The sequence below is a fragment of the Lycorma delicatula genome, chromosome 3 (assembly GCF_047948215.1).
Source record: "Lycorma delicatula isolate Av1 chromosome 3, ASM4794821v1, whole genome shotgun sequence".
NCBI lineage: Eukaryota > Metazoa > Arthropoda > Insecta > Hemiptera > Fulgoridae > Lycorma > Lycorma delicatula.
In genome coordinates this window covers 131,332,786-131,346,458 of record NC_134457.1, presented here as the reverse complement: position 1 = coordinate 131,346,458, position 13,673 = coordinate 131,332,786, and the positions used below count along the sequence as shown (strand labels likewise).

At 28.9% G+C, this 13,673-nt stretch overlaps 1 protein-coding gene across 2 annotated transcripts in view; it reads left to right on the top strand.

The window, feature by feature from the left end:
• Positions 1–8,516, top strand: part of LOC142322003 (ubiquitin-conjugating enzyme E2 R2) — a 97,114-nt gene extending 88,598 nt beyond the window's left edge. The window contains exons 5-6 of one of the 2 annotated variants that reach the window (XR_012755758.1): positions 4,764–5,823; positions 5,857–8,516. Coding sequence is in view for 1 of the 2 variants with exons in the window: in XM_075360578.1 (XP_075216693.1) it covers positions 4,764–4,986 (223 nt within the window). In the remaining variant the exon portion in view is untranslated. Of the gene's footprint in view, positions 1–4,763 lie in introns of both variants that reach the window. The other variant, XM_075360578.1, reaches the window with a different exon arrangement.
• The last annotated feature ends 5,157 nt before the right edge of the window (positions 8,517–13,673 follow it).

Below are 13,673 nucleotides of genomic sequence, written 5' to 3'. Positions count from 1 at the left end.
TAACAATTGCATGGAAAACTTAACTTTTAAAGACCTAATATTTGAGGTATAATATTGAGTTAACAAGTTAAGTAATATTGAGGTTATAAAATTTGAAAGAAATTTAAAATTTAAAATATTTGTTGTATTTGCTGAAATAGCATTTCAATGAAAAAAAAGTGAGGAAGTGTAAGAAAAATAATAGCTGGTCTTCAGGATGGTTTTGTGTGTCACTCCAATTTTGACCAAAATGAAATTACTGACTTTTTTCACTTGTGCATTTTATCTGCCACAATTTTATGCCACATTTTTATCTGCATCCAGTTTCTGCAGAAATAGAAACAAAATTTTCAGTTATAAATATTTATTCACAGAAAAAAAAACAAATTAAAAAATACTGGAACTGAGTAAGATTTTGCAGATTGCTATTATTCTCTTTGTAATGTAAAACATTAGATGTGCTTTTCATCTCAGGGTAATAAGAGTTATAAATGCCTTGCATAAATTTTCACATTGTATTCAAATTTGTAAAAACAAGTGACTCCATTTTTTGTAATAGCAATTTTTCCACAATAGATGAAACAGGAGACAGGAAAATTTTCTTTTATATATATATATATATATAAAATTCAATTTATTCTTTTTATTGATAACAGTAGATTGGTATTCTCCATTTTCATTAACTGTATCAATTTATTATTAATTTTTTTTTTTTGTAATCAAAGAAACTAATTTTATCTTACATTTCCTACTATAAATTTATTTCAATTTAAACACAGAGTAACTATTTCTTCTGTGAAGAAGTATCCTTACAGTAATTACACTGTGATATTTGTATACACACTTTTGAAGACTAGAAGAAAAGAGTCACTGAGGTGAGGGCCACCTCACTTTTCGCAGCTTCCCATTATTGTTATGGTTCACCCATGTTTATTATTTTTTTAATATTCTTTTGCAGTTAATCTATTTTTTTATATAATTATCTTAATTTCTGGTTTCTTTTGTTTTATGTAAGTTTTTGGCTAATGAAGTTCCTTTTATCTTCAAATTTCTGAACTTTTTTTATGGTTTTTTCCTTTTACAATTCTTCCTTTTTTATTTATATGTAATTCCTTTAATATGCTGTTAATTCAACCTCAGTGACTACTGATTAAGCAGGAGAGATTTAATAGGTAGGTATACTTCTACCAGTAATTACAATAAACAGTAAAATAATGGCTGCTTAGTTACTGACTAAACAATACTAAATATGAACAATTATAAGTTATATTATAAATTGGAAAATGAGATTAAAATTTAAAACCGTTCAAAAAAATTTTACTTAAAATCTCAAATTAAATGGTCATTTCAATTGTTAAAGAATCATTATTATCATCAGTAGATACTGAGGAAAAACAAACAATTTATTTAACAAATAAAACCTAAATTACCTAATTCAAATGTCAAAATCTAATTATAATAAATTCATAGTTTTATACCTGCCACAGTGAAAAAAGAAAAAAGACTTAATTGGTGTACTTAATTAAAAAAACAAAAAAGAAATTACTATTGGAGGGATGGCAAACATGGAGGGAGCAGCTGCATTATCAGTTCAGGAATTAAAACACTGGCAAAATAAAACTTTTATTTTCACATACTATAAAAAAAAACATTTTTTTCAGTGTGTAACACAGCTGTGGTTATTTATTAGTTATTGAACTAATCACTTTTATATAAACTTATTTATGGATACAGGGATATATGCAACACATTACTTAATGAAAGTATCGCTAATCTTTTTGCAGTGATTCCAGGTTAAAATTTATTGTATAACATAATATAATGCTCTTCACTTCTTATTTAGTTTATTGCTCCTTTTTTTGTATCCTGTATGTCTCGAATAGTCAACATATAACTATCTAGCAGGTTGTAACCAACCTGGGTCTCCTGGAACCCTGTCATTCCAGATATAACCACCTACCCACTTAATCTTCTTTTACTTACTTGTTTCCTATTATATTTCTACCCCCTCCCACTAACAATGTATTAGATTTAGATAGTAATGATGTGTTGGATTCTGGCAGTGTATATGAAAATGAACTTGATAATTATTATCATAATAGTACTTCTAAGAGGTCAAAAGATGAATTGGACAACAAATAAATATAAAACTGAAAGAACCAACCCTGTTTAGGCTTTTAAATGGTTATAAGGTTGAGAAGAACTGAAACGTATCTCAATGTTCCCCGTAAAAATTCTCATTACATAAGTTTTTATTTTTTATTTAAGTAGTAGTAGGTTAACATCCAACTACAGTAACTTTATGATGAAGGAATCAGATTATTTTTATTTGTTCTGTATATTCACAGTAAGATAATGAAACCAGTCATGATATCTGCAATATTTAATTTCCTTGTACAGAGTGTTCAACTTAAATGAACCCCCATTAGTTTATTGGCAAACACTTACATAATAATTTATAGGTTTTGAAAATGATCTCCATCCACTTCTATGCACTTGTCAATACGTTTGACCGTGTTATTGGCTATTCTTTTAGCTGTACTCTATCTATTTCCTGGATATTGTTGGTAATGTTTGTCTTCAATTCCTGCAGGATTTGTGGATTGCTCCTATAAACAATTTCTTTTAAGTAACCCCACAGAAAGAAGTCTGACTAGTCAGATCAGGGGATCTTGGTGGTCACAATCCTTAAAAATTATACTTCCACTGAAAAACTCCTATAGCATCTCATAGTAGAGTGAGCTGTATGACAAGTAGCAGTCACACTCAATCCTCTTGCAGTAAGGCTCTGAACTGTTGGATAATTTCTTGGTAGAGAGCAGCATTTGCAGTTTAAAAAAAAATAAGGGTCCTATTATCTGTTGCCTTCAAGCCGCACACCATACGGTATAAATATATATATATTTTTTGTTGGTGATGGGGAGATTCAAAGAAAATGTGCATGTTTTCAGTAACCCAGGTTGGGTAGTTCTGACAGTTAACATACCCACCAAGGTGAAACCTCATTTCATCTGTGAAAAACACTTTATTAAAAATGCCAATGTTGCCCCTAATAAAGTTCTTGAACCATTTACATTAGTGAACCCTTTTAGCATAATCAGCATTAGCTAACTCACAGAAAACCTGCAGATAACATTTCAGCATTCACAGCACTGCAGTGCTGAACCTAGTGAAATGTTCTTTTCCCAGCTTAGTCTCCACAAATATTTATGAGAAGATCTTGTAACTGCCGCCTTAACATCCTGCGTTGTTAAAACTGACTTGTGTCAGGCATATTTCTGGTCCAACACTGAAACGTGTTTCACAAATTTTTTTTTAACTTACTTCTGAATAACACTTTTTACTGGTGCTTCCTTTTCAAATTTATCCTTGAAATTTCCCCGACACACAACATAAGATTTCTTCTCTAATCTATCGCAAATACATGTCTTCAACAGTTAACCACACATTTTAACAAATAACACATGATTAAGCAATCTTGTTCAAAAGCCAATGCTCAACACAGACTGGCAACACGCAAATGTGTAGGCAATAAGCAGCTCTCCCCACTCGGCTCCAATTGTACTGGCATGTTTTATCCATCTCGCACCAATATGTGCTTTTTAACAAAAATATGCATTTTGTATAATTACTGGGCTTCTTTTAAGTTGAACACCTGTATTAAAAGGGATTTCACTACCTTTACTAGTATCATCATAGCAATTCTACATAAGGTTATTTTAACCTCATAATGTTCTCTGAGTAATATTGTACTGACTATAACCATACCACCTGTTTACGGTCCAGCAAACCTCTGACAACATATTTGGAGTGATAATTTTCATCTCAAAAGTGACCTGAGCCATATATTAATAATCTTTACGATGTTCTTACAGTCTGAGTTACCTTAATATCTATTACACAATTTTGGAGAATCTCTTTTTGTCATTTATACTAAACTTCGAGTTTATTAAATGAAGTTTTATATAGTGTAGTAACAGTAGCAATGTGCTTCAAATTTGTAATGGTATACAATCCCTCGCCTACAATCAACTGCTGCTGTTTTTGAAAGTATTTGGTAAGTGTTCCTCAGTCTGCTACCAAAGAGGTTTTATATTTTAATATTATTTCAATTAAGATTTGCTATTTTGGGAGAAGTGCAGTCATAAATTCCTTTAATAAGCAGTGATTCAAAAGTAAGCTATTCTTTCATCATCTTTTATACAAAATAATTTACTATTTTTATATTTTGTACCTATATCTTTAAAAGTAGATTACAAATATTTGGGTTGTAATTGTATTGTCATTAGTATATTCATGCATATGAGTTTTTAATACATTCAGTGACTTGTATTTTTAGAAAACTAAAAATGTTACATGCATTTAAAATAATTTTCTTCTTCAGAATCAAAGAAATCATAATATTAAAAATTTTTTCTAGTTTTCCGCGTCACAGTTAAGGAGCCATAACTGAAATAAAATGATAAAAAACTTTAGAATTTATGAAGCAAATCATTAGAGAATTTCATACTCAGTGAAATAAATGTCTTCATTGAATTATTTAAATTTAGAATGTGTTTTTTGTGAAAGAAGGGATGATTCCAAATATTAGTATCTTCATGAAGGTAGTTTAAAATATCCAGACTGTCGTAATTAACAAATTGTTTAAAATTATCCAGACCAAATCACCTGTATATTGTTTCTCATGGTTATTTAAGTGCAACTGATTATTTAATTTAAAATAAATTTTTTAATAGATAATAAGATACTAAATAAATTTTAAATGTGCTGTAATTTCTTTTCAGAAAACAAGTATCAGGAGCAAGACTTGAAGCTGAGAAGGATGGAGTTGTAGTACCAACAACTTTGGAAGATTATTGCATTAAAACTAAAGTGCGTGCTCCAGAAGCACAACTTGATATGACTGATTTTTATGTTGATGATTATGATTTGGAAGATGATGATGATCTTGAAATGTCTGGAGATGATTATGAGGATGGAGATGATAGCGGTAATGGTGAATCGTGATAGCCATCCTATAATAATATGAGAATAAATAAAACGACGATGTTAACAAACACCTCTTAATAATGTAATATAAATTATTTAAATATAATAAAATAAAGAAAAAAATTGTTTGTGTATTGCAGTGTAGTACTGTCAACATCAAAATTGATGGACCTCTTGAGTTTTATATTATTATTTTTCGTTCATTTGATTGATTGTTTATTTTGTTTAATCTACTTTTTTATTTACTGTAATAATAAATAATGTTTATAGAAAATTATTTAAGTTTATTATAAGTCGTTATTTATTTTATTATGAATTTATTATATACTGGCTAAGAATAAACAGTTTTTTTTAAATATAATTATTGCACTTACTTCGAATTCATTATTTTTATGCTGGTTAAATACAAGTATGAAGTGCAATAAAAGTAACTTGAAAATTATTTAGTAATTTGTAGGAGAGGTTTTTTTTTATTTATTAATTACATTTTCGTACCAAAATTGTATTACATGTATGTTGTAATATTTGAATATTTCATATATACATTTACAAATAATAAGCAATAAATTAGATGTGCTCTGTTTAATCAATTTCAGTTTGTTTTTGAAATATTAAAAGGGGCAGTATGTATTCCTGAGAGCCAAACCCTCCTTTTCCTTGCTACTGATATTCTTTTTAAATTGTATTTTTAAATAAATTTTAAGTAGCTTCAACTGCTATTGTGATTAGCTAATATAAATGCCCACAGATACGATGAAACTGTGTTGTTTAGCTAATATGATTAGTGGACCTAGTTTATTGAACAGGGATTCAGTTGTTAGTATTTATCCTTATTTCATATTATCCTTATTTCAGGTTAATAGTAACCTGGAAACCTTCAGTTTCCAGGTTACTATTAACCAACATGTTTTACATGTAGATCTGATTATAATTGGACGTTCTGATGATTTTTGCTGTGCATCAGATTTGCTTCAGATGTAGTTAGCTATCCTACAAAGGACCTTTTAATGTATTTTACAAAATACCATTATATTTTTTATTTTACTAGTTATGTTTAGCAGTTATTACATTGCTAAAAATTTAGGTGCTTTAAAAATGTGTACTGTACTACTGCATAGATTTATGTTTTAATTGTAACATAGTATATTTTTTTATATAAGGTATTGGAATTAAAAAGCTTTCTTTTGTATTGCTTCACAATTTTGGTTTATTTTATACCTTAAAAAAATAACTTCCATATTTAAAAAATAGTTAGTATTTTTAATTTTCTTAGTAATTTAATTAATATAATGATTTTAGTGTCCTATTAAAATTAAATTAGTAAAAATCATTTAATATTGATATTCTGTTATAAAGATTTATGTAGAAAAATATTATTATTGTAGAACTGTTTACCTTTAGTGAACTTTAAAATGTTATTTTTTCAATATATTATTGATTAAATTTTTTATGTTGAGCTATTAAAAATAATTAGTAGTTAATGTTATCTTAATCTTAATTACTTTTAATCAAGGTTAATTCTAATTGCTATAACTCCATGTATTTAGGAGTCTTCATTATACATTTTTCTCTGCTTGGTACATGTATATATTAGTTTTGTTAGATATAATTCATTTAATTTATCTTTTTTTTAAGATAGATTATTTTATTAAAGTTAATTTCAAAACTTTACATAGGAAATTTAATTACTATGCAGTGGTATATTAAAATTATTAGTAAGTTTTGAAACAAAATGTATCATTTGAAAGAAAAAATTATAAATTGCTTTTAAAATTCGTCTCATTTTGTGAAAACTCATTTTTGAAGAAAATCATTTTCTTTATTGAATAGAGGCAGGGTATATTGTGCATTGTTTCCTGCAATCCAATTGACACGTAAGATAATATATTGCTTTACACAGCTGTATGTAGCATTATTAATTATGATTGTGACGCTTATGAAGAATCTGAGGTATGAGCAGGTCTAGTCAGTCTTGTTTCCCTGAAATTAATGTTTTTCACTATTCACTCAGTCCCTGTTGTAAACAGAGCGGTTTCGTTTAGGCTGAATGTCGCTTTCATTTCATTTGACTTGGCATATTGATATTGAAATACATTCAGCTTAGTGAAGAAGCAAACAGTTAAAGTAATTTCCTCCTCAACTTTTTCCAGTAAGCCTGCCATGACATCTTGTTCTTGAAAATGGCTGTCATTTACTGTTAATGACGTGGATGTTATCTTATATTGGAACATTTGCCTTTTGTACAGTTTTGGAAATTAAAGTACATGATATTTTTTACTTCTTCATTTAACAAATTCATAACAGCCCTTGTCAGCTATAATTTTTGCCTTCCAGTTTGTGAAATTTGTATAACTATTTTTTAAATGTTGATTCCATTCAACTATTAGTCAAATGAGATATTACATTGTACTTGTATATGAACACTTCATGATCTACTTATGCTCATTTTAATACTTTTTTGTCCCTCCCCCCAAAAAAATACTGTTCTTCAGTTTCAATTTAAATGTGCACCTTTATTAAACAGTTTCTGCAAATTAACTATTGACCTAAAAAATTTAAAACCACTATGTTGATATGAATATTTTACAGTTCACATTACATATGAACTGAATCATACTGTGTCTAAATATCTAGCAATAATTATGAGAGCAATTTCATTTTTCATCTACTATTATAATATTGATTCCTCATATTTGAGTTTTGAGTTGTTCTTGTCCATGTGTCATTTTTATTATTAAGATGTGATACTTATAATTTATATTGGAGTATTTTTAAACTAAAACTGATAGTGACTCAGGAAACTCAATTAACATCAATATTAAATTAAAAAAAAAGAAGATATTATTTACAGTTTCATGACTTAACATATCATTTTAATAAAACATAGTATTTGAGAATTATTAAATTAGATAATGGTTTTCATTAGAACTATCACAATGTTACATTTATTTATATTTAGTAGTTATTGTGTTGAGTTTATAATTGTTGTAATTAATATTCTGTTGCCTAAAAATTTTTTTCTAATAGTAGAATGTAGTACAGTACTTGAAATTTGTAGAAAAATTATGAGTATTAGCCAACAACAATATTCCCTAGCAAAATTGAAAGCGAGTGTATATATAAATCAATAAATTTGTTTAAAATAATACACTTAAATTTTATATAACTGTAAAATAATAATATTAATGATAAAAAGTGAATAATCATATTTTTTATTTATATATAAATATATTTAGCATATATGAATGTTTTTAATTTACTTTTAATATCTACTAGTTATGTCTAGAAGTTGAGTTTAAAGCTTTTGTTAACATAAAATTTATTTTGATGACTTATGCTGCTTGCCTGTGTCTGCTGTTAAAAAGGTTAATACCAATGGATTGATAAAATTGAAATAATTGTAATGTTATGATTAGTTAATATATGTATTTTGTAAAATAGTTTTTGTATTTTTCTTCAATTATTGTATTACTATGTTTGTAGTAATTACAGTAGTGTAGAAGTTTGGGTTGTAAAATAAATTTCTTTAATTGTATTATTTAGGATTATATAGTTTTTTGTATAAGTTTTATTTAAATAGGACATATTTGATATTGTACAATTTTAATCACTTGTAAAGTAATCCTCAGTCATAATTTTGTCTATAATGGCTCTTATTATGGCTTGTTTACTGCCATTGCAAGTCACCTAAGAAAAAAATAAATAAAATTATATAGATATATATACATTACTTGTATTTGCTCATGTATATATATTTATAAAAGGAAAATTGTGAATTAATTATTAAATGCCGTGTAGTTTGTGCTGTTTGATGATTCATTCACACATATTATTTCTAATAAAATTTTTTCCAAAAAAATTCTTGTTCAGTTGGTTTTTTTTCAAAGTAATTGTTGCCAGTCACGGCATTATAATGTTGAATATTACATGCAATGCTCTGTGATTATTAGCATTGCTAAACAGTGGTATCAAATGTCCAGTATGTTACAAATGAACCATCAGATTTTCATAAAGTATACATAAAAATTTAGTTGGTTTTCAGTTAATGTTTGATGATTCAGTTTTAATCTGTATTTGTCAAACACTATTTTTTGAGTTTTTTCTTTTTGATAAATATGAAGAAAAAACCTGTTATAGCTCTGATTTTGAAAGCCTTTATTTAACTAATTAAAGCTTCCAAGATCTACAACTCTAGATAATTTTACATTCTGAGACATTATTCTTAATCGTGTTTTAATTCATTTGTTGCTTCCCCTTCATCAGTGGATGAAATTATGTTTCCCATTTGATATGCTAGCCATACTGTGGTCTTGGTCTTATTTCTTATTGTATTGATTATTAAGGATTAAGTTAGAAATGCTTTTGTTGTTGCTATACAGAATTTAGAAAGGCTCAGTTTTTGTTGTCAGCTATCAGTGTATTGTTATTACACTACATACTACAAATGTATTTGTGGTATTTAAACAATTCTTTTTCTAAAAATTTTACTATCTGGATTTTTAATTAGATCTGGTATAGATGAAAATTATTACTGCCTTTGTTGTATTTATAAAACCTTTTATGAATAATGTTTTCATAAATAGCTATGTTTTTTTTATTTTGGGAAGTAGATAGTCATTTTCTGTCATGAATTCTCATACGCGGTTTGATTAAAAAATATATGGAATTTCAGTTTTTTCTCAAAAAATCTTATTTATTCATCAATATTGATTTTGTCACCTTCAGTTGTTACATTTATGCCAGCACTTTTTCCAATCTTCAAAGCACCTCTGGGATACAATTTCCTGTGGCTTTAGCTGCTTCAGGGATTCTGTCTTTTATCTTTTAAATGTTGGCAAAACATTGTCTTTCATGGTTCTTTTCAGGTTGGGAATAGGAACAGGTCACAGGGGGCATATCCGGTGAATGTGAAGGCTGAAGCATGATAAAAATGTTTTTGTACAAAAACTCATAAACAGGCAGTGAAGTGTGATCATGTTTTATTATCACGTTGCAATTGTTATGAATTGTTTCACTACAAATTTGGATGTTCTCTTCTGATTGCTTCACACAAACAGCATAGAACTTCAAGGAATCCTTATTTACTCTCTGATAGTGATTCAGCGATTGTCTAAAATCATTTTCTTCACTTTATCAATGTGTTCATCAGTTGTTGTGCTGGGACGTCCTCCATCTTCAAAATTTTAACAGTCCTCTTGGAAAGGTTTGTACCACTTGTAAATGCTTGTTTTATTCTTAGAAAAATTTCCAAAAGCAACATTTTCAACATGGTGCTGCACTTTTTCCATTATTAAAACAACGTTAATGCAAATTCTTAGTTCCATTTTTTCTCACAAGTTTAAAATTGCTGACCATACCAAGACACATGTAACATATTCTTCATCAGCCAACAATAAACGAAGTATTCAATATGGCTGACAATATAAGCATACATTAGGGACAAGTTAACCAACACCACAAAAAAAATTGTACCAGTTGTATCTATACAGCCTGGGAAATTTAAAAATTCCATGTACTTTTTTTTATGAAACCTCATACTTGCTTACTTTATTAGTCGGTGAGTTTTTCAGTAGAAATATCATTTAATTATTTTTAGACTGTTCTCACCCATTTGGCTATAAAATATTTTCCTATTTTTTTTTTTTTTTTGGATTGGCTCTTCAAAGATATTCATTCTCTGTGTACTGGTTTAAATTATATTAATTTAAAAATTTATGAAATCGTTTCATATAATATTTCATTTTTAGACTATTAAAAAATAAATAGTACGTATTTAAATAAAATCTATTAAAATTAATGTATTATTACATTAATAAACCTCATACTTGCTTACTTTATTAGTCAGTGAGTTTTTCAATAGAAATATCATATAATTATTATTAGACTGTTCTCACCCATTTGGCGATAAAATATTTTCTTATATATATATATTTTTTTTTTTTTTGGATTGGCTCTTCAAAGATATTCATTTGTTTCAACCTGTGTGAACTGGTTTAAATTATAATGTTTAAAAAAATAAAAAAAACTATAAAATTGTTTCATATAATTCTTCATTTTTAGACTATTAAAAAATAAATAGTATGTATTTAAACAATAAAATCTATTAGAAATTAATGTATTATTACATTATAACTGATTTACTTTTACTGATTATAAAAAATTCCTATTAATGCAGTAGAAATTTTTATGTGTAATTACATTAATTCATTTTTACTATACTACAATGATTTTTAATCATTATTTATTTCTTTCAATAAGAAATATGAAATATTAATTTTTAGAAACTTATGAGTTTATATACATATCATACTAGAAAAAAAATTTTAATATGTGCATAAAGGCCTATAGTTATAATTTTATATATTTTGTTACCACATATATGCCTAATTTAATATCAGCTGGCAATAATGGTAGCAATGATGTGAGAGGGGGGCACAGTGTACAGATGCATGGATACAAGCATCACTCCCACAGTGTAGATGACCGTGCACTTCTCCCACCATAGCAGCGCTACAGCCCCAACACCCTCAGGCTCCTATAAAAGAGCGTGCACGAGAGTGAATTGGCAATTCATCGTCGACCACCACCTGAAGAAGAAGTCTCCTGGCCAGCTCAATGTGGGACCCCCTGGCGGATGCCAACATCTCTGCCGGAGCAGCAGGTCTGGCTGGCCCGCCGAGGGAGCCACTAGATGTGGACACTACATTCCTGCTCCAGCTCCAGCTCGCTTGGCTGGCCTGCTGAGGGAGCCGCTGGATGTGGACACTACATTCCCACTCCAGCTCCAGCTTGCCAGGCTCAGCAGCAAGAGCCGGCACAGTGTGGAATTGCTCAGGGAGAACAGGCTTGACTGCAACAGCGAAAGACGATCGATGCCAACTTGACTCTGGGGGCCACCACTGCCACGCTGTAGTGGGGACCTAACTGCCACTGAGGGAAAGCTGGTTGGACTTCAATGGATGAGTCGCAACTCCCCGACTTCGCCGGAGACCAGCTTCCGGAAACAACAGCCCTTCTCAGAGCTAACGCTAAAAAACAGCTCTTTTCAGGACCACCGCAAGGTTATGAATTATGTGCTGTCAAAGCCATTCGGTGGCAATATGTATGTATATGCACTTACTAAAAGTCACTTTTGAGCCAAAAGGTTTTATATTTGGCAGGCACAGTTATTACTCAATAAATGTAGTATTATGTACTTAGCTTCCACTGCATCAGGCACAACCATCAAATGTAAATTTTATACCTCTTGTCCATATTTGATGGCTTTTGTCAAAAACAATTTTTTTCAAAAACCAGTAAATAATATTATAGGGTTAGTTATAGTTTAAAAAATTCAAAAACTTCAGATTGAACATGAGGAGGATGTTGATATACTAATATTAGCATAGGAGTAAACATGTTAAACTGATTTGTCAAGCTCAAATCATCTTCATATCTTTTGGTTTTAGCCTTTATTGTCTTCTGTATTTTAGGTTTTTTTTTTTTTTGCAAAGAATTATGTTTGCAACAGCAATGTGTACAGATATAGGACAAGTATCTGTATTCTGTATCTTATGCTAGCTTCATTATGCATTCAGTATTATAAATTAAATATTACATGATATTTTGAAGAGTGTTTTTTATTCAACCTCTTGTTACATATAGTTTGGGTATAAAAGAAGTGCAGCATTGCCAGATTCCATTTGGATACTGCTCACTGGTATAAAAGAGGAATGTGGCAAAAATTTGTTCTCTTGTTACATTCACTAAATAATAAATAGTAAGTAAAGAAAATTGTAATAAAAAATCTGCTTTTCAAAACTTTGCATTAATATTATAATTTATTAACTGTTCTTAAAATGAAGCTGACAAGTATCTTAATAAATCCTGTAAAAATTGTAGTTTGAAAGTGGTTTTGATTATTGCAAGATCTTCAGGATACCTCTAAAAAACAAGTTTTTTCAGAACTGCCTCAAAAAAAGTATTAAAAGATTTGTTTGATGGCATCAAATAAAACAAAAAAAACTAAATTTTTAAATGCACTACAATGTGATCATACATTTTTTTGATTATTATATTTTTAACTGGATAAAATGTAGAATTTCTTTGGATAATAGTACTTTCATTTCTGTCTGAATGAATGCATGGCCAATATTTACATATTCATTCATTTATAATGAGCCTGTATTGTGATCTTGTCTCATAAGAAAGGTAATTTCTTAAAATGTTTTGTATGTTTATTGGTTTGTTCAGAATGGAGAACTACTATACCATGAGAGATCAAAAACTTGTAGTTTTACAATGTTCTTTAGTTATGAGTTAAAGTGTACATGATTCTCATCACCTAAATTATTACTCATTAAAGTTTAGAAAGTTCAGTTGACAAACAGGGCGTGTGTGGAGTGTTTGATAGGAGATGTTATCTAGCCATCCTTTATACCTTATATTGTACTATTAGCAGTGCTAACACTACTTAAAATATTCTAGATAGAATGTGCATCTATGTCATTATTATTCCTTCTAAAGATGTTTGACAAGTAGCACATAAAAATTGATGTGTGAAATTGAATGTGTGATTTCTGCCGTAACCTGATACTACTGCGAAAAATGTAATTCTGGAAGGATTAAGTCAGCCATAGCAATAGTTACTTGGTAATGTGGCAACAATTATCTTTAAAAAATAAAAAATAATGACAACCTAGCATGTTGTCACATCAAGCTGGAGG